The sequence below is a fragment of the Scyliorhinus canicula genome, chromosome 2 (genome assembly GCF_902713615.1).
Source record: "Scyliorhinus canicula chromosome 2, sScyCan1.1, whole genome shotgun sequence".
NCBI classification, from domain to species: Eukaryota; Metazoa; Chordata; class Chondrichthyes; order Carcharhiniformes; family Scyliorhinidae; genus Scyliorhinus; species Scyliorhinus canicula.
Window position 1 is genome coordinate 153,535,072 of NC_052147.1, and position 21,759 is coordinate 153,556,830.

Here is a 21,759-nt window from a genome sequence, read left to right on the forward strand (position 1 = left end):
GATGTTCTTTCCAAGGGCTGCTGCAGACTCAATGGGCCGAATACCCTCCTTCTGCACTGTAAATTCTATGATTCTATGAGGGTTTCCCGTTGACTCCACTACTGTTTGCATTAGCGATTGAACCATTGGCCATTGTGCTTAGATCGTCAGGTACTGGGAAAGGTATTGGGTGATGGAGGATGAAGAACATAGTGTCCCTTTACGTAGATGATTTGGTGTTTTAAGTTTCTGATCCTCTCACTGTATGGGAGAAATTATGGAACTGTTGAAAATATTTGGATCCTTTTCAGGGTACAGATCGAATATGAGAAAGATCAAAATCTTCCCGGTAAATTCCCTGGGGAAGAGGACTGATCTGGGGAGATTTCCTTTTATCTGGCCAAGGCAAAGTTTAAGTACTTAGAGATTTAGGTGGCGCACGATTGGACACTGTTACACAAGCTGAACCTGACCAGTCTGGTGGAGAAGATGAAGGGGGACCCGAGGAGGTGGGATGGCCTCCCACTAACCTTGGCGGGTCAAAATGAATGTTTTACCGAGGTTTCTATTCGTGTTCCAGAGTCTTCTGATCTTCCTTCCCAAATCTTTTTTCACTTGGGTTGATATATTCCTCTTTGCCTTTGTCTGGGCAGGAAAGACTCTCAGGACTTAAATGCCTTCCTGCAGAGAGAGCGACAATCGGATGGGTGGTGTTGCCAAGCCTGATGCTCTATTACTATGTGGTGAACATTGGGAAAGTATAAATATGATTTGAAGAACCGGGTTTGGGGTGGGGTTGGATGGAGGAGGCCTCTTGTGTAGGTTTGTGTCTAAGAGAGTTGGTTACGGCCCTCTTCCGTTTTCCCTGACCAGGCTCTCGAGAAGCCCGGTGGCAGTGGTATCTTTAAGAATTTGGAACCAGTTCAGACATTTTGGACTGGGGGACATGTCTTTATTGTCGCCAATTTGTGATAATCATAGGTTTGCACCGTCAGGGCTGGATGCAATGTACAAGATACAGAAGAGAAAAGGGGTTGAGAGATTCAGGGATTTGATTGTGGAAGGTAGGTTTGTGGGTTTAGAGGAGATGGAGGAGAATTTTCAACTTGCAAGGGAGAGTGCATTTAGGTATTTGCAGGTGAGGAACTTTATTCATAAAAAGCTGTCTTCGTTCTCCCAGTTGCAGAGACCCACACTGATAGATAGGATGTTATCACGGGATGAGATGAGGCAACAAATCATCTGGGTAATGGGACATGCTATGTTCTTCACCCCCTCCCCTCAATACCTTTCCATTCGCCTGACAATCTAAGCGCAATAGCCAATGGTTGAATACCGCCACAACCGTCCACAGCAGACGCCATCTCCCTGGCCCTACACTCATCCCTGGAGCATCTTGACGACACGCACTCCTACGTCAGACTTCTATTCATTGACTACAGCTCCGCCTTTAACACCATAATACCAGCCACGCTCGTATCAAAACTCCAAAATCTAGGACCTGGCGCCTCCCTCCGCAACTGGATCCTCGGCTTCCTGATCCATAGACCACAATGAGCAAGGATTAAAAAAACACCTCCTCCACGATAGTTCGCAATACCAATGCCCTGCAAGACTGTGTACTTAGCCGCCTATTATACCCTCTATGGCAAAATGTAACTCCAACTCCATCTACAAGTTTGCTGATGGGTCGGATCTCAAACAACAATGAGTCAGAGTACAGGAGGGAGATAGAGAACCTAGTGATGTTGTGTAACGACAATAATCTCTCCCTCAATGTCAGCAAAACTAAACAGCTGGTCATTGACTTCAGGAAGCAAACTATCACCTGCCTGCATCAATGGTGCCAAGGTAGAGACGGTTGACAGTTTCAAATTCCGAGGTATGCATATCACCAACTATCTGTCCTGGTCCACCCACGTCAACACTAGCACCAAGAGGGGGCAGCGGGGTGGCACAGTGGTTAGCATTGCTGCCTACATAGCTGAGGACCTGGGTTCGAATCCCAGCCCTGGGTCACTGTCCGTGTGAAGTTTGCACATTCTCCCCGTGTCTGCGTGGGTTTCACCCCCACAACCCAAAGATGTGCAGAGTAGGTGGATTGGCCACGCTAAATTGCCCCTTAATTGGAAAAAATAATTGGGTACTCTAAATTTATTTTAAAAATTAAAAATAAAAATAAAAACACTAGCACCAAGAAAGCACAACAGCACCTATAATTCCTCAGGAAACCAAGGAAATTCGGCATGTCCACATCGACTTTTACCAACTTTTACAGATGCACCATAGAAAGCATCCTATCTGGCTGCATTACAGCCTGGTATGGCAACTGCTCAGCCAAAGACCACAAGAAACTACAGAGTCGTGAACACTGCCCAGTCCATCACGCAAACCTGCCTCTCAGCCATTGACACTGTGTACACCGCCCGCTGCCTTGGGAAAGCGGGCAGCATAATCAAAGACCCCTCTCACCCGGGTTATTCTCTCTTCCAACCTCTTGCCTCGGTCAGGAGACTTAACAAAAGACTAACAGGTTCAAAAACATTCTTCCGTGCTGTTACCAGATACTTGAATGAACCTGCTATGGACTGAACTGATCTCTTCACACATCTTCTCTACTGAGTAGTACTACACTCCGTATGCTTCACCTGTGACTATGTATTTACATTGTGTATTCATGGTATGTCCTATGTTTTCTCATGTATGAAACAATCTGTCTGGACTGTACGCAGAACAATATTTTTCTCTGTACCTTGGCACACGTGACAATAAATCAAATCAGGGGCAGCACGGTGACACAGTGGCTGGCACTGCTGCCTCACGGCACCGAGGTCCCAGGTTCGATCCCGGTTACTGTCCGTGTGGTGTTTGCACATTCTCCCCGTGCCTGCGTGGGTTTCGGCCCACAACCCAAAAATGTTCAGGGTAGGTGGATTGGCCACGCTAAATTGCCCCCGAATTGGAAAAAATTAATTGGGCACTCTAAATTTATATTTTTTTTTAAATCAAATCAAATCAAATCAAGGGAAGATCTCCAATATATATGAATGTTTGCTGGAGACAGGAAAACCATCACTAGAAGAGGTGAAGGGGAAGCGGGAAGAAGAGCTGGGCCTAGGGCTGGAGGGAGTGCTGCGGAGTGAGATCCTGCATAGGGCTAACCTTTCCTTTTCCTTCGCTAGGTTGAGCCTGATATAGTTGAAAGTAATACATTGAGTGCACTTAACTAAGACTCGTATGAGTGGGTCTTCCCTGGGGTGCAGGACAGATGTGAGCGTTGTTCAGGTGGGCCTGCGAATCACTCACACATGTTCTAGTCCTGCCCCAAGCTAGTTGGATTCTGGATCTCATTTTTTGAGATCATAGCGATATCATTGGGGTCAAACTTGAGCCGGGTCCACTGGTGGCGATCTTTGGGGTGCCAGACTCCTCAGAGCTCGTTGAGGTGGGGGAGGGGCCACGTCTTGGCCTTTGTCTCCTTGGTGGCCCAGAGGAGAGTCTGCTTGGATGGTGCCACTCAGGGCCTCGGCATGGTTGGGTGACCTAGCAGAATTCCTGCGACTGGAATAGATTAAATGTACCCTGACGGGGTTGGAAGAAAAGTTATATTCTAGAATAGATGGATGCAGTTCATCATTTTCTTTAAGGACATGCTTGTGACCAGCAATTAGGTGGAATGGGCGGGTGGGGAATCATTTGTATAAACTGTGTATATTAATGGTATGTATGGATGTTCTCTGTAACAATAATAATTGGTTGGAGTTTGGAATAAAATACATTTTCAAAAAGTGATAGACGACAGTCTAGATGTGGCCTTGAGCATTTCCAACATTGCTTCAGATTTCCTACAATTCTTGGTTTGTTCTGCTCACCCCAGACTCATCAGGCTTTACAACACATGATCCCTCAACAATCTAACAAAGAGAATTCTCTTTAATTGTAATTCCTTGATAGGGATCTCTGAGATCCAGGAAGGAAAGAGGGAAAAGCAGGGTAACAGCTGGAACAGCAGTTGCAACAAGTGATCACAACAGCAAAAGCAGAACATGTTACTGAGCTCTCAACTTGCAGTCTACCACCTCAGTGCTAATGATGGCATTTACTTCTCCATCTGGCACACATTTCAAAACCTGCACTGCACACACAGGCATGAGACAGGCTATACAGAAATCATACCTCTGAAGCGGGTTGACCTTTCTGGTTTAAATCGAGATCCTGCGGTCGGATGACCTTGTCAATGTCCAAAGAATCCTGGCTCGATGTGGCAGAGGTAACACTGGATCGAGATGAGGTACTGGTTGAGCGGATATCTGCATCGCTGACAGTTCCCGCTGATCCAGTCCTTCGATGCTGACTGGATACAGAGGGCTTGGTGTCATGCATCATGGCGCCAGTCTGTCGTGCTGCTTCATCCATACTGAGGGAGGCCTGTTCCAGTTGGGCAGTGATATCGTCCAGTGAAAGGTTGGTGTGCAAAGATTTTGGGCTTCTCACTGAAGAGGAGCCCTTCAAGCTGCCCTGCTTGGAGGATGCCCGAGTGGCTGATTGTTTCTGAGCAGATTTGGATTCTTTGCCAGGCATCTTGGCAGGTACCTCCTCTTTGTGAAATTTTCTCACAACACTGTCTTGCCTGGCAGGTTCCTTACTGATGTTACTGAGTTCCTGTTCCATGGAGCAGAGATCTGCCATGAGAGCATCCAGATCCACTCCATCTCCCTGGCTCAACGCCTCTGTAACATGCATCACATACAAAATTAAAGAGAGAGAGAAGGAAAAGATTAGTGTCAGTGGTGTGTCCTAATGTCCATCAGAAATCACTCTGAACCTCAGCATTGCTCAATGAAGGCAGACAGTTAATCTCTGGACAGGATTCAAAAATTTAACTGGAGTTGGAAAGGCCACACAATTCACCCATCCTGTTCTTAGAACTACATTCCTCCAACAGCCAGTACTTTTATGGAGTCAGTAATAGCAAGTAGAGCATTTAACACTCGGGCATTGTGGTTCAGACATGGGGGTCTGTTAACAGTATCCAATCTCTCACTGAATGAACAGAGTGCTATGCTGTAACTGGGTTGGAGGTAAAATAGACCCCATCAATTTTTAACATGAATTATTAAAAGCAGATATCTATTAAAAGCAGTTACCTGCGAGATATCGGACGTGATTTACCATTTGTGCACTAATAAATAGCCCATACCATGATACAAGGGTGGATACAATACTGTGTGGAAGAAGCCGAGGTCAGGGTCAGTGACGGAGTTTAGAGAAGCATCCAGCCACCATTGCTCATCGGCTCATTTTTCCTTCCCCAAAATATTATCCAAGATTTTTCCTTCCCCAAAATATTATCCAAGATCAAACTTGCTGGAAATGGAAAAAGGTGTTGCTAATGTAGTTAGATTGAGGGTAAAGCTCCCTCTACAGTGTCCCCATCAAACACTCCCTGGACAGGTACAGCACGGGGTTAGATACAGAGTAAATCTCCTTCTACACTGTCCCAATCAAACACTCCCAGGACAGGTACAGCACGGGTTAGATACAGAGTAAAGCTCCCTCTACACTGTCCCCATCAAACACTACCAGGACAGGTACAGCACGGGGTTAGATTCAGAGTAAAGCTCCCTATACACTGTCCCCATTGAACACTCCCAGGACAGGTACAGCACGGGTTAGATACAGAGTAAAGCTCCCTCTACACTGTCCCCATCAAACACTACCAGGATAGGTACAGCACGGGGTTAGATACAGAGGAAAGCTCCCTCTACACTGTCCCCATCAAACACTCCCAGGACAGGTACAGATTAGAGTTAAGCTTCTTTACTCCATTCCACAACATGCCTTGAACTATAATTGCATTAACAAAACTTTTATCCATTTCCAGCAATTCAACAAGTTTGCTATTAAATTCCAGTGAGAACTGGATCTCAGTTAGAGAATCTTTTAGGGAAGGAAAAGTGAGTGATCCAGTCTTCATTGGACCACAGTGTGCAAAATCCTCAGATATTACACTTTAATTTGGAGTAAATTTCGATTCCATTCAGTAATTCTAGCAGAACTACTGGTTTGTTTACAACCTGAGATGCAAAGTCTACACGGTGCACCTACTGTTTCGTGCCATCTCGTACTCACTTTAACTGAAGATCTGTTGAGCTACAGTGCCTCTTGCTGTTTTCTCTATGATGCTAATATACGAATAGTGGAGGTCTTGTGGCGCAGTTGGTAGTGTCCTTGCCTCAGAGTTCAAATCCCACTCTGGGACTTGATAGCTCTGTAAGGTTCGTTCATAACATAGCCAAACAGGTAAATCCCTCCAACAAGCACCAATGGAAGGCAGTAAGAGTGGGAGGGATTCCTGCTCAGCTATGTGATCGCCTGCAGCATCTGCCATCACTATCATTGCTGCGGGCTACAACATGCATATAAAAAGTGTAGGGGTGTTCAATCCCCATTTCGGGTGGGGTTGATTTGGGATCTCTGCCTCCTCACCCTGCCTGTGGTGAAGGTTATGGTGCTGTGGGTCAGGCCAGCCTTCAGGCAAAGATCTCAAGAATATGATGTTAATACTTTTCTTGTCTCACCCTTGAAGGTGCTAACTTTTGATGGGGCATGGTTTTACGGGAGCTGATCAAATTCTGGCACCTCAACCAAATGGCCAAGCTTTATGCGTGACCTTGGACACTAAAATGCTGGCAAGAATTTCACTTCTAAATAGGTTCAAGAATTGAGCCCAGCCTATCCTCGCAGGAGGTGTACATACAAGTAGCTTCCAGCAGAGGTCACCAGGTGGCTGTCAGAAGCTGGAACCCCAATCAATTTCTCACTTTCCAGCCCAGGGACACCACACCCAATGGTAACACTCCAATCGCCATTCAACAAGCCACCACAGAACAGGGTTAAGACATCATCCCAGATCCTGGCAGGTGCAAGATAGCAACATGCATCTTGCAGCAGGTTAAAATTGGGCATTCGCAAAATGGAAGGAACGGAATGAAAGAAAATAAATAAAAAAGGGAGATGGATCTACATTACAAACTGTGAGACAGTGTTCATTCAGATATAAACAATTGAACATTGAACTCCGGCTGCTTTAAATTTCTTCCCAAGTGAATTGATCCTCAGGATAAATGGTTGGTCCCATTATTCCCAGTTTAAGACTGAAACAATTTTTGTAGCATTTTCATTACAAGTCATGCTTTTCTCTCTGGATAGAAAAGCATGACTTATAATGAAAATGTGAAGCCACAGTGACACTTAAGGGGTGCTGCAATTGCCCTTTGCAGGTGCAGCAATGACAAGTAGAATTGAATTTTTAAAATCATGAGTTTTACACTGTAAAATGACCCCAGACACTTCACAGGACACTGACACCAAGTCACATACAGTGACAATAAGGTGGTCAAAGAGGTCCGTTTTAAGGAGCATCTCAAAGGAGGAAAAATTAATCAAGGGAAATTAATGAGTGGAATTCCAGAGCTTAGGTCTTTGCCAGCTGAAGGCACGGCAGCCAATGGTGCAGTGATTAAAATCGGGTATGCTCAATGGGCCAGAATTGGAGGAGTGCATATGTGCGAGGGATGGAGGAGGTTACGGAGTTAGGGAGTTGAGAGATCGCACATACGAGGGTTGGCAGCTAGAGGAGGTCACTGAGTTAGGGAGCGAAAGTTTACAGATATGATGGTTGGAGGGCTAAGGAGGTCACGGAGTTAGGGAGCGGGAGATTGCAGATATGAGGATTGGATGCTGGAGGTGGTTACAGAGTTAGGGAGTAGGGAGATTGCCGCAGGACGCGAAAACACGACTGAGAATTTAAAAATTGAGGTACTGCTTAACTGGGGTCCAATGTAGGCCAGATAGCACGGCGGTGATGGGTAAACGGAGTTTGGTGCAAGTTAGGACTTGAGCAGCGGAGTTTTGAATAGGCTCAAGTTTGTGGGACAGTAGAAAGTCAATATCAAGTGGCTTTCAGGATCCCTATTCCTAAGTGCACATGCACGGACCTTCCAAACCTAGCTCTGGCTCAGTCCACAAAGAAACAGCCTCTCAATGACACCCTAGTCCTCACAAGAAATATGAAAATTCAGGAGATGGATTGGGCCATGAAAATATTTCCTGGCACACACAAAATCACCTCTTTAGTATAAGTGGGAGGAATTAACCAGCAAAACTATTGCTCAAAAGGTTTGAATAGCAGAAAAATTCAATTGTGATGAAATAAAAAAGAGTGACCTTTAAAAGCAACTCCACAGCAGCTATGAAAGCAGAGCAGGATTATTCACCAGTACTTGTCCTAAGCATCATTCTTCATATCCACTGAATGTTCAACTACTGGAATATAAGGCAAGATGAATGCCGAACCGCGCCCTGTCCACATCCAGCATGCACTTTTGACAATGAGTAATCTACCTGGTGCCATTCCCTCGCCTTCTCCCTGTAATCCTGCATATTCTTCCTTTCCAGATAATAGTCCGATTCTCTTTTGAAAGCTTCGATTGAATCTGCCTCTACCACGCTCGGGCAGTGCCTTCCAAACCTTAACCACTCGCTGTGTGAAAACGCTTGTTCTCATGTCATTTCTGCTTCTTTTGCCAATTACTTTTAAATCTGTATCCTCTCAGTCTAGATCCTTTTACAAGTGTGAACAATGTTGCCTTATTTACATAACGTGAAACATTAAAACGTTACCATTGTTTACCAAATACAATATTCTCTCAAATTACACACACTGCTAATCACTGTCCAAGCTCCGCCAACCAGACATCAAACCACATGAGATTTATGTTTTCCGACTGCCCATTCTCAAGGAATATGAAACCAATCCAGATGTGGAGGTGGCAGTTTAACTTCACCAGCATGCAAGAGACAGGATATCCAAAAAGTACCAGTGAGCAAGTACCCTGGTATGCATTATCCTGAAGTGCTCATGCAGACAGCATACTATAGCAGGCCTGTGCTGTCTGGATTCTAGCATGGAAGACCTCACCCATTCTCAGACAGGAATGTTGAAATTAATTAACAAAAGTAACAAGGGTCAGAATTATCCAGTGACAAATAGGGCCTGAAAAATGCTCAATGGTGAACAAAACCAAGACAGTGACTCCATCTCAAACTGCTTCCAGACACAGCAATCACAGCCCTTACCATTCAGATTGTACATTGAGAAGCGATAGGAGAAGTTTGCAAGATTGGTTTCTTGTCGAAGGGGGGACTTCTTCAGCTCTTCGGGTTTCCCAGTGTCCAAACTCTGAATGGAGGAACAAAAGAAAAGACTACTCACAATTTCATAAAAGGTATAATAATTTTGAAAGGACTTGGCACACAGCTTTGGAAAGATAAACATTTAACTTTCATTTCTGAAAAGGGATAACAATTCACACACACACACACACACACAAAATCATAATATACATAAATTAACTTTTAGTACCTCGAAGTTCAGTTCAACAGTGCCAATGTTCTTATTCCTGGTCATTATTCAGTGATCGTAGCTGCAAAGTGCAGACACTGATCCGACAGTAGCAGCAGGCTCAGGCATGGCAACAGTCATGTGTGAACAGTCTGTCCACAACAGTCTCACACGTTACAGGATGAATCCCGGTACCCATGGAACGGCAACTCATGCAGACTTTTACACGGTTGAGTTACATCCACAAAGATGAATCAGTCTCGGCATCCCTCTTTCAATGAAGCATCAGGCTGACACACTGCCCGTTATTAGACAATCAGGCCAAACTATAGCAGGACCACTGAGGGAGAAAGACACCTCTGAAGCCAATTAAAACCTGTCACTCTGTTAGTGAAGAAAAATGAGTCCCAGGTCAAATTGCAAGTACAGGTAGGTAAAAAAGGTTTCACTGAAGGAAGAGGTTTGAAATGTTCTCAGGTAAATTATAGAAGCCAGAAGGCTGGAAATTTAAAGTAAAAGATGGGAGATTGGGAAAGGACAAAAAAAAAATGAGTTTAGATTTGGAGAGGCAGGGTTTAATCAGGAACAGTCAGTATGGTTTGTTAAGGGCAGGTGATGTCTGACCAACTTGATTGAATCTTATGAAGAGGTGATCAGGTGTGTAGATGAGGGAAATGCATTTGACGTAGTCTACTTGGACCTCAGCAAGGTTTTTGATAAAGTCCCACATGGGAGAGTGATCGCGAAGGTAAGAGCCCATGGGATCCAAGGAAATATGGCAAATTGGATCCAGAATTGGCTGAGCGGCAGGAAGCAGAGGGCGAGGTTCCAGGGGTGTTTTTCTGACTGTTGGTGTCCAGTGGTGACCCGCAGGGATCAGTGTTGGGTTCCTTGCTGTTGTGATTTGTATAAATGATTTGACATGAATTTAGGAGGGTTGATCAGCAAGTTCTCAGATGATACGAATAGTGGTAAATAGTGAGGAGGATAGCTTTAGATTGGAGGAGAGTTTAGACAGGCTGGTCAGATGGGCTGACCAGTGGCAAATGGAATTCAATCGGATAAGTGTGAGGTGATGCACTTGGGTAGGACAAACAAGGAAAGGGAATACATGATAAACTGGAGGACCCTGGGAAGCACTGATCAGAGGGACCTTGGTGCGCACGTACATAGAACATAGAACATAGAACATAGAACACTACAGCGCAGTACGGGCCCTTCGGCCCTCGATGTTGCGCCGACCTGTGAAACCATCTGAAGCCTATCTGACCTACACTATAGAACATAGAAATCTTTGACATGTTGGGCTCTTTCAGTTCCTAATAACCATATACTTCTGTCTTTGGAAATTTGGCATGTCACCTACGACCCTCACCAACTTCTACAGATGCACCATAGAAAACATTCTTTCTGGTTGTATCACAACTTGGTATGGACCCTGCTCTGCCCAAGACCACAGGAAACTACAAAAGGTCCGGCGATCCATCACAATTCCCAATGCCTCGGAAAGGCAGCCAGCATAATTAAGGACCCCACGCATCCCGGACATACTCTGTTCCACCTTCTTCCGTCAGGAAAAATATACCAAAGTTTGAGGTCACATACCACCTGACTCAAGAACAGCTTCTTCCCTATTGCCATCAGACTTTTGAATGGACCTACCTCGTATGAAGTTGATCTTTTCTCTACACCTTGCTATAACTGTAACGTTATATTCTGCAATCTCTCCTTCCTTCCCTATGTACGGTATGCATTGTTTGTACAGCATGCAAGAAACAATACTTGTATACTAATATACGTGACAATAATAAATTAAATCAAATCAAATCGTTCCCCTAAGATAGCAGAGCCGGTGGACACAGTGGTTAAGAAGGCATATGGCATACTTGCCTTTATTAGCTGAGGCATAGAGTTTAAGAGCAGGGAGGTTATGCTGGAACTATATAAAATGTAGGTTAGGCCACAGCTGGAGTATTGAGCAGTTCTGGAATCCAAATTACAGGAGGGATGTGATAGCACTGGAAAGGGTGCAGAGGAGATTCACCAAGATATAGCCTGTGCTGGAGAGTTTTAGCTATGAAGAGAGATTGGATAGAGTGGGGTTGTGTTCCTTGGAACAGGGGAAACCATGGGGTGGGGGGGGGGGGGGGGGGGGGGGAACATGATTGATCCATATAAAATTAGGAAGGGCAGGAGATTTAGATGGCATGTGAGGAAAAACATTTTCATCGAGACGGTGGTGGGAGTCTGGAACTCATTGCCTGTAAGGTGGTGGAGGCAGAGACCCTCGTCACATTTAAGAAGTATTTATTTGTGCACTTGCAATGCCATGGCATACAAGGCTATTGGCCCAAGTGCTGGAAATGGGATTAGAATACTTAGGCGATTGTTTTTTTAATGGCACAGACACAATAGGCCGAAGGGGCTTTTCTGTGCTGTCGACCTCCTGTGATGCAAAATAAGAAATAGAAGGTTTGATTTACTGAGACGTGGGGCGGGATTCTTCCCGTACCCGGCAGGGCAGGGCAGAGTTCCCGGCGGGACAGAGTGGCATGAACCACTCCGGTGTTGGCCCGCCCCAATGGTGCGGAATCCTCCGCACCTTCAGGGGCTAGGCCGGCGCCGGAGTGGTTTGCGCCTCGCCGGCTGGCGTGGAAGACCTTTGGCGCCACGCCAGCCGGAGATGAAGGGACTCCGCCGGCCGGCACGTGTCCACGCATGCGCGGGAGTGTCAGCGGCTGCTGACTTCATGCGCGCGGGGGGTTCACTTACGCGTCGACCATCGCGGAGGCTGACACTGCCGACGCGCAGGAAAAGAGTGCCCCCACGGCACAGGCCCGTCTGCGGATCAGTGAACCCCGATCGTGGGCCAGGCTACTATGGGGGCACCCCCAGGGCCAGATCGCCCTGCGCCCACCCCAGGACCCCGGAGCCCGCCTGTGCCGCGCAGGTCCCGCTGGTAAGGGACCTAGTCTAATCTACGCCGGCGGAACTAGCAAAAAAACAGCGGGACTTCGACCATTCGCTGGTCGGAGAATAGGGGCCGGGGGGGGGGGGGGGGGGGGGGGGGGGGCGGCTGCGAGCGGCCGCCGGCCGGCGCGATTCCTGCCCCCGCCAAATCTCCGGTGCCGGAGAATTCGGCAGACAGCGGGGGCAGGATTCACGCCGTCCGTTTCCCCCCCCCCCCCCACCGATTCTCCGACCGGCGGGGGGTCGGAGAATCCCGCCCCAGGTGTTTTGTTACCTGTGTGGTAGGTAACATGTGCTACTCAATCCTTGGTTAGTGATGAGGTATTCTGAATCCCGAACTCTTCCAGTAGTAACAAAAGGTTTATTCAGTAACTACAACAATATTTACATGAGTTCTTTACTTTAACTTTGATACTAGTGATACGGTTAACAAGATCTAACTATGGTAACTATACATAACTCCACTGGCTATCTATACAAGTCTGCTGTTGCTTTGATCACAGTGCACCCAAGAGAGAGACACAATGTGGCTGCCTTTTATACCCCTGTTGGTCTGGCCCTCGAGTGATCATGTGGTGCTACTGATTACACATTAACCTCTTGTGCACATATAGAGATCACCACACCAGGATGTTTGGCACTTCCAGTTCATCAAATATTTCTGTTCTTACTTGTTGCTATTGATATTAAAAACCAGGAGAATCTCTGCAACCACTGCAGGCCTGTTTTCCCTTCCCCCTCACAACTTTCCATCCCATAACTTCATCACCATCATTGGTTGCAGATCATTCAACTAAATCAGTTCTCACCTCTGGAAACCCCTCTTAAAACATAAATACCAATTGATGCATACATACAACTCGATGTCACACTGACACAGACACACAGAGACACCATTACAAGTATAAACATGTAGCATTATACTATACTGCTATTCCCCAACTGATTAAGAAGGATCACCCTTAAATTTTGTGCATTTAGCTATAATTAGAACAGCTGGCTCTTCAAAACAGGTATTTCACATCACTGGTATTCTTGGGAGTGGAATTGTGATTAATGCAACCAATGACCAATTGACATGTATTTAACGAACAAAATCTTGAGCAGACTATTCCCTAGAACCCGGAGTTTGGAATTTCTTTTGCTTCTGGAACAGCACATGCTGACATTTCCCATCCCATGAGTGTGATGCTGAAATTAACTTGGTACAGAAACAGATCAAACTCTCGATCTTTTATTCCTTGGCATAAGGAGACACCTAGTGCCTTTTCCCAGCAAAGCTTTTTAACCATAATTTTTATTAAGGTGGACAGAACAGTTCGAGTCTCGCACACCTATACCAGCCTCCCCGAACAGGCACCGGAATGTGGCGAATAGGGGCTTTTCACAGTAACTTCATTTGAAGCCTACTTGCGACAATAAGCGATTTTCATTTCATTTCATTCATTATACCTTGACCTGTAATCATATGTTTACATCAGTCACTAACACAGGCAACGAGAAACTCGGACATGAGCCACCTGAACAGAATACACAATCCAGTTCCAAATACTTGCGCATCTGAGCAATGAAGACAATCAACAGACCACTCCCTGCAAGCTTTGGAAGCCTTCTAACTGCAAGTCAGGTTACAACTACATACCTGAGTGAGTTTGTCGAGCTCGCCCAGCCAGGCACCAAACATCTTATCCAAGTCCTGGTCCTCCTTATCACTGTCCTCCTCTGCAGCATGGTCCACATCTTCATCAGAGATCTGATCCATCTGTCACCAAAGGAACAATCAATAGTCGTCAGATTTATTTCAGCCAATACATTGTAATGTGTCAATGTAATTCAGTATTCAACACTCTTTATATACACCCTTAAATTTGTCCCATCACCAATAATAGACCTGTATCCAATAGCACTGTATCCCAGTTTTATACAGTGACAGACCTGTGTTCACCAATGCTGTTCCACTGTTACACAATGGCAGATCCGTCCACACCAGTACTGCACCCCAGTGCTACACAGTGACAGACCTGTCCCCATCTGTTATGTACGCCAGTGCTGCACAGCAGGAGATCTGTACCCACCAGTATTGTATACATCATCATTATAACTAACCGGAATTAGGGCGGCACGGTGGCGCAGTGGTTAGCACTGCTGCCTCACGGCACCGAGGACCTGGGCGTGATCCCGGCTCTGGGTCACTTTCCGGGATTCTCCCCATGTCTGCGTGGGTCTCGCCCCCACAACCCAAAGATGTGCAGGGTAGGTGGATTGGCCACAATAAATTGCCCCTTAATTGGAGAAAAAGTTATAATAATAGAATGGAATTAAGTAGCTGTTTCAAGCCAGTTGGTATGAAGAGACACTGTACCTTATTGTGGACATGGTGTGAGTCAACAATCACTACACATACACACAAACGCACACCAGCGATTAAAGGGAACAAATCTCAGGTGCAAAATACACTCCAAAGAACATTGTCAGCAAGAGAACACAAGGCTCTAGAGACTCAATTTTATTGTATTCACACAGGACACGTCCACTTCTGCAATTCCCCATGTGGTTTTCACTGTAAAAATAAATATCCAAAAGAATGTACCCACACATGTTGCAAACAGGTGGCAGCAGACAGCATTAGCACAGCTAGTCAAGAGCTTGGAGTCTGAAGACCACCCTGGGGATGATGTGATTGATGAAACAGCGGGAGGAACCAGAATGAGTTCCATCTTTCTCATGTCTGAGTTCGCATTGCATCTCAAGTTATTCTGTTACTCTCAGACAAGTGGAGTCGGAAACTTTAGGAACTTTCAAGCGGTTATTGGATAGGCACATGGAGCACACCAGAATGACAGGAAGTGGGATAGCTTGATCTTAGTTTCGGACAATGCTCAGCACAACATCGAGGGCCGAAGGGCCTGTTCTGTGCTGTACTGTTCTATGCCTCCGCTCATCACTTACGAACACTGTAAAATTTGTATTAATGACCGTGCTCCCTCTCATCAAGCTTAATTTCCTCCTGCAATCTACAAATTATAAACTATTCTGAAGTAAATAAGGAGCTCTCAGCAGAAACATACCAAGCAACTCAAATCTCTGCAATCAAGATTTAGTATTGGGACAAGTGTGGAGAAGGAATAGTTTTGCACAAGAAGAGACAGTTTGCAGTGAGTGAAAAATCCAGTGTATAAATTGAAAATGAGCACCATATATTAATCACAAGCAGCCTTTACTGGCAGCAGCATATTTCACTCAATATTTAGAACAAAACCGCTGCCTTATTGCTGTATGGCTACTTACTGGATGGTACAAGGAACAGTCAGTGTATTTTTTTGAAGCACAGTTTGGGACGGTGATCGGTCTGGTCACTCGTCTGCAGGGCTGGCTAATCTCAGCTGGTGACACAATCTAAGAATTACATTCAGTCAAAATGTCACCCGGTTGAAAAGGAGGGATGGTCGGAGAAATCAATCTGCTCCTGATCACTATTCAGTGGCTCTGGCTGGTCAATGGGCAATGTGCAAGTGGAAAGATTAGGCTCCGTTTTGACACTTTAACTGCTTAATTGCTTGCCAACACTCAACATAAAGGCACTGGAAATTCTGAGAAACACAAGTTTTAGTGAGGATCTGAAGGAAATTACCATCAGCAGGGAAATGGTTTTGGGGATATTAATTGGACTGAAAGCAGATAAATCTCCAGGGCCTGATAATCTTCATCCCAGCGTATTTAAGGAAATAGCCCAGAAATAGTAGATTCATTGGTGATGATTTTCCAAAATTCTTTGGACTCTGGAATGGTTCCTACAGATTAGAGGATAGCGAATATAACCCCACTATTCAAAAAGGGAGGTAGAGAGAAAACCAGGAACTATAGACTAGTGAGGCTACTTGTGACAATAAAAGATTATTATTATATTATTCTGAACACATGGTGTGTAAGATTGCCATTCTGTACTTGTACCTACAGTTCTATGGCCAAAGTCAGGTAGCCAGTTTTCAATGTAAATACAAAATGTCCTGTAATCTGTAATGAACATGGTCTTTTCAGTCTGCGTCTAGGCAGGACGTGTCGGCAGCTTATTTGGTCTTGGGCCTGCACTTGTTCTCACCTAGTACGGGGCAGCACAGTAGCACAAGTGATTAGCATTGTGGCTTCACAGCGCCAGGCTCCTAGGTTCGATTCCCTGCTGGATCACTGTCTGTGCGGAGTCTGCACGTTCTCCCCGTTTCTGCGTGGGTTTCCTCCGGTTTCCTCCCACAGTCCAAAGATGTGCAGGTTAGGTGGATTGGCCATGATAAAATTGCCCTTAGTGACCCAAAAAAGGTTAGATGGGGTTATTGGGTTACAAAGATAGGGTGGAAGTGAGGGCTTAAGTGGGTCAGTGCAGACTCAATGGGCTGGGCTGAATGGCTTCCTTCTGCACTGTATGATCTATGTTCTACGTTCTAGTCGGGAGGTTGCTGGAGTCCATCATCAAGGATTTCATGGCACAGCATTGGGAAAGCAGTGGCGTAATCAGACAAAGTCAGCACGGATTTATGAAAGGAAAATAATGCTTGACAAAATTCTTTAAAAACGTAACAAGTAAAGATGACCAGGGAGGTCCAGTGGATGTGGTTTATTTAGACTTTCAGAAGGCTTTTGACAAGGTCCCGCATAGCAGATTAATATGTAAAGTTAAAGTGCATGGGATTACAGCTAGTGTCTCGAGATGGATAGAAAGCTGGTTAGCAAACAGGAAGCACAAAGTTGGAATAAATGGGTCTTTTCCGATTGGCAGGCTAGTCACTAGTGGGGTACCGCAGGGATCTGTGCTAGGACTCCAACTGTTCACATTCTTTATTAATTATTTTGATGAGGGAACTAAATGTGGTATTTTTAAATTTGCAGATGATACAAAATTTGTTGGAGGGTGATCTCCGAGGAGGATGCAGAGATGCTTCAGCAGGATTTGGGCAGGCTGAGTGAGTGGGCATATACATGTCAGATGCAGTATAATGTGGATAAATGGGAGGTTATCCACTTTAGTAGCAAAAATAGGAAGGCAAGTTATCATTTGAAAGGGTGTAAATTGAGAGAGGTGGATACTCATTGGAATCCTCGTGCATCAGTTGCTGAAAGTAAGGAAGCAGGTACTGCAGGCAGTAAAGACGACAAATGGTATGTTGGCCTTCATAGCGAGAGGATTGGAGTACAGGAATAGGGACGTTTTACTGCAATTGTACAGGGTGCCGGTGAGGCCACACCTGGAGTATTGTGTGCAGTTTTGGTGCCCTTAGCTGAGGAAGGATTTTTCTTTTTCAATTCTTTCATGGAATGTGGGCATCACAGGCAAGGCCAGCATTTGTTGCTCGTCCCTAATTACCCTCGAACTGAATGGCATTACTTTAAGAGTCAATCACATTGCTGTGGATCTGGAGTCACATGTAGACCGAACCAGGTAAGGATGGCAGATTTCCTTCCCTAAAAGGACATTAGTAAACCAGATGGGTTTTTACGACAATCAACAATGGTTTCATGGTCATCTTTTAATGCATAGACCTTTAATTCCAGATTTGTATTGAATTCAAATTTCACCATCTGCCATGGCAGGATTCGAACCAGGTCCCCAAGCATTACCCTGGGTCTCTAGATTACAAGCGACAATAACACCGCTATCCCAGAATAGCCTTGGTATGGAGGGAATGCAGTGAAGGTTTACCAAGCTGATTCCTGGGATGGCGAGACTGTCATAGGAGGAGAGACTAAGTCAGTTAGGATTATATTTCATTGGAATTTAGAAGAGTGAGAAGGGATCTCATAGAAACGTATAAAATTTTAACAGGATTATTCAGTTTAAGGTAGTCCATAGGGCGCATATGACAGTGGCCAGGATGATCAAGTTCTTTGAGGTGGTAGAGGACAGGTGTGGGTGGTGCGTGAGGAGGCCCACGAACCACGTCCACATGTTTTGGCCATGTCTAAAGTTGAAGAGGTTCTGGCAGGGGTTTGCAGACGTAATGTCCGAGGTGCTGAAGGTGAAGCCAGAAGTGGCGATATTTGGGGTGTCGGAAGACCTGGAAGTCCAGGGGGCGAGAGAGGCTGACGTTTTGGCCTTTACCTCCCTGGTAGCCCGGAGATGGATTTTGCTGGAGTGGAGGGACTCTGTGCCGCCGAAGGCGGAGGTGTGGGTTAGCGACCTGGCAGAGTTCCTGAGACTGGAGAAGAGATTAAGTTCGCTTTAAGAGGGTTGGTTGATGGGTTTGCCCGGAGATGGCATCCTAATGTATATACAAATGTCTTAATAGAAATACATATTTTTAAAAACTCTAACAGGATTAGACAGAGTTGATTCAGAAAGAATGTTCCCGATGGTGGTGGTGGGGGGGGGGGGGGGTTTGGCACAAAGCAGTTGAGGTCAAAATGGGTCATTTCAAAAAGGGGGTGCTGGTTTAAAGAAACCTAAAAAATAGAATCACTGGAGCAGTAACGAGGTGAAATTAGCTTTAGGGGCTGAAAGAACTTGCATTGATATAGCTCTTCTAAACTCATTAATCACTACCTGCCCCCACCATTCCCTCAGGTGTAGTCAGGTTTGCTGGAAGCATGGCAGCCAATTTGTCAATTGCATAGTTTCACAAAATCCCTATGAATCTAGGATTGTTCTCCTCAGGCACAGAAGGTTTTGGGGGGGGGGGGGGGGGGGGGGGAGAGAGAAAAGAGAGGAGAGACACCCAATGGAGCTATCAAAATGGAGAGGGATTTTGTTCAGCAGGTAAGGAGAAACCATTTCCACTGGTATGAGGGTTGGTAACCAGAGGACACTGATTTAAAATAATTGGCAAATGGACCAGAGGGAAGATGAGGAGACATTTTCTTCCCCTTTAGAGGTTTGTTTGAGATCTGAAATGTACTATCTGAAAAATCAAGATTCTATTGGAACTTGGAGTAAATAAATGAAAGGGTTGCTTCTATTGGCTGGCAAATGGGCAACATGATGATATGAACTGAATGAAGGATAAATGAAGGTATAATTTTGCACAGAGGGTTATCACAAAATAGATGTTTTTCTACAAATACCTTTTAAGCCAGAGACTAAATAATTGAAGGAGGAATGTAAAAGATATAAAGATGAATGAATTAAAAGGATTCTTGCTGAGCGAGCACAATCCGATATAACGGCTTCCATCTCTGCCAGTTCAGAGTGTGCAATAGTCAAGCGACACATCATTGACAATATCACACATTCATAAACACAGAATTTACAGTACACACACCTGAAATTTACAGTACATACACCTGAAACAGTTTCCTTATATACAGCTTTATTGCCTTAACACACAATTAAGACTACACAATGCGTAATGTCACACAGGTGCCCTGAAATAAAAATAAAAAATAAACAAACTGCCTCCATGTTGTCTTACAGCTCCCAACACTAGTGCCCCCTCTACATTTCAAATCATATTGCTTTTAGATTGTATTTTCAGGACACAACTATTTGGAGCATGGGCACAACATGCAGTCCAGTATACTGTTCCACACGGAGACAAGGGTGGTTAGCTCAGTTGGCTGGGGGCTGATTCATGATACAGAGTGACACCAACAGAGTGGGTTAATTTCCTGTGCCGTTTGAGGTCATCTATGAAGGCCCCCCCTTCAACCTTGTTCCTCGCCTGAGAGGTGGTGATCCTCAGATTAAATCAACACCAGTCAGCTCTCGCTCAAAATGGGAGAGCAGCCTATAGTCCTCTGGGATTTTTGCGACTTTCATTTCTACATAGAGAATTTAATAGACAAATCAATAATAGCTGGAGCTGAACTATGAACGAGAAGTGCAGCCCCAGTGCAGAAGTGCTCGCCTGTGATCCAGATTAACATCCAGTAGAAAATCCGACTATAAATCGAGTTCTGATACATCGGGCAGTATTTTGCTGGAAAAATAAATGCGTTTATGGAAATTGGTCAACAGGTTTAGGTGCTAAGTAATACACGAGTTGGGAAAATTTGCTGGCCAATTTACACTGTTCTGTCATTGATCTTGCACAAATGACAACCCACCCACGGCCTCCCTATTATTTTTGACAGCTTGCTAGATTTTCACATTAATTTGCCATTAAACGAACCACAGGAGATTAAGTTTGGCAATCAATAGTCTGAAACCCTTTACGCAATATTATTATTATTACGCTGCTAATCAGCCTCTCTGGCCCAGAAATTGAACAATTTACACTTTAGAATTTCATTCCTTCAAGTGGTAAATTATTCTGAGATTTAAATAAAAACCCAACATTTTAATTTGCTTTTCTTATTTTTCCTTCATTTCTCGTTCACTCCAAATACAATCTTTATTTCCCTTGGTGCGCTGGATTTGACCAATTCACATACTTCTTTGTCATCCTTCTGTTTCCACCTTGCCCTCAAAATCTCATTGGTTAAGGAGATAGTAAACGACAGGTCCCAGTTGCCCCACTATCCTAGCTGAGCTATCAGCTCACACCTCTGGCAAATTACAGTGTAAAAACATGGATCTGAAGTGTGTCACTAAAAGTCTAACAGGGCATATAAGATGCGACACTCAAGTAAGGTCCAGCTCATTCGGCATTTCCATTCTTCGCTTCCATAGAAAACACTCAATTCTCCAGAATCAGCATTGTTTTCACACAAGTAATTTCTCTAGACTCCGCCAATTAGGATGCTTTTAGTTATTGGCTTAATCAACAACAAACAAACATTCTGATTACTACCAGGGCTGCCCTGGACACAATAGGTCAATATTTGGGTTTTAAGCAGCCGACCACTTGAAATGACTGGCCTCTTAACTCAGATATAATCACTAGCAGGTCTGGTGGTACCTGTTTTAAATCTCTCTCCACAAGAGTTCACTTTTCAGGTCGATAATGCCATGTCAGAACAGATCTGAAACGTTTACTCTGTTTCTCTTTCTCCACAGATGCTGCCAGACCTGCTGAATATTTCTAACGTTTTCCATTTGTATTTCAGATTTTCAGCACCCACTCAATTGTGGAGGCACCAGCTTGTGTAAACTATGATCAGCCAACTGGATTACACTCAAATTGAATATCGGCTTTCCACATTTTGTTCACTCCTATGCAGTGTTTGCTTTCACCTGTGCACTGCTGGCAAGCTTTCAAGAGAGCTGCCTGTGCCAAGTGTAGCAACAGGATAGGTTCAACACTGTAGTTATACCTAATCTCAACAGTTCCACAATCAACCCGTTGTTGTTTGTAACTGAACCTTTCGCCGATTATATAACGGAGCTGTACAGACTGGAAGGTTGCAGGTTTGGCCCGGTTACATGCTCGATGTGTACCTGTTCAGCAGTAGGATTGCTACAACAGGCCTCAGCATCCCAAATTAGGCTCTGTTATATGCTACCTTTGCCAACTTAAGCCAAGGAGTGTGCAACTGTT

General features: G+C 44.9%; 1 protein-coding gene across 4 annotated transcripts in view; it reads right to left on the reverse strand.

The window, feature by feature from the left end:
- Positions 1-21,759, reverse strand: part of raph1a (Ras association (RalGDS/AF-6) and pleckstrin homology domains 1a) — a 250,079-nt gene that overhangs the window by 95,590 nt on the left and 132,730 nt on the right. For all 4 annotated transcript variants that reach the window (XM_038787932.1, XM_038787930.1, XM_038787922.1 and 1 more), the window contains 3 exons: positions 13,998-14,117; positions 9,121-9,223; positions 4,156-4,709 (listed from right to left, as the gene is read on the reverse strand). In XM_038787932.1, the coding sequence (XP_038643860.1) occupies positions 4,156-4,709; positions 9,121-9,223; positions 13,998-14,117 (777 nt within the window). The remainder of the gene's footprint in view (positions 1-4,155; positions 4,710-9,120; positions 9,224-13,997; positions 14,118-21,759) is intronic.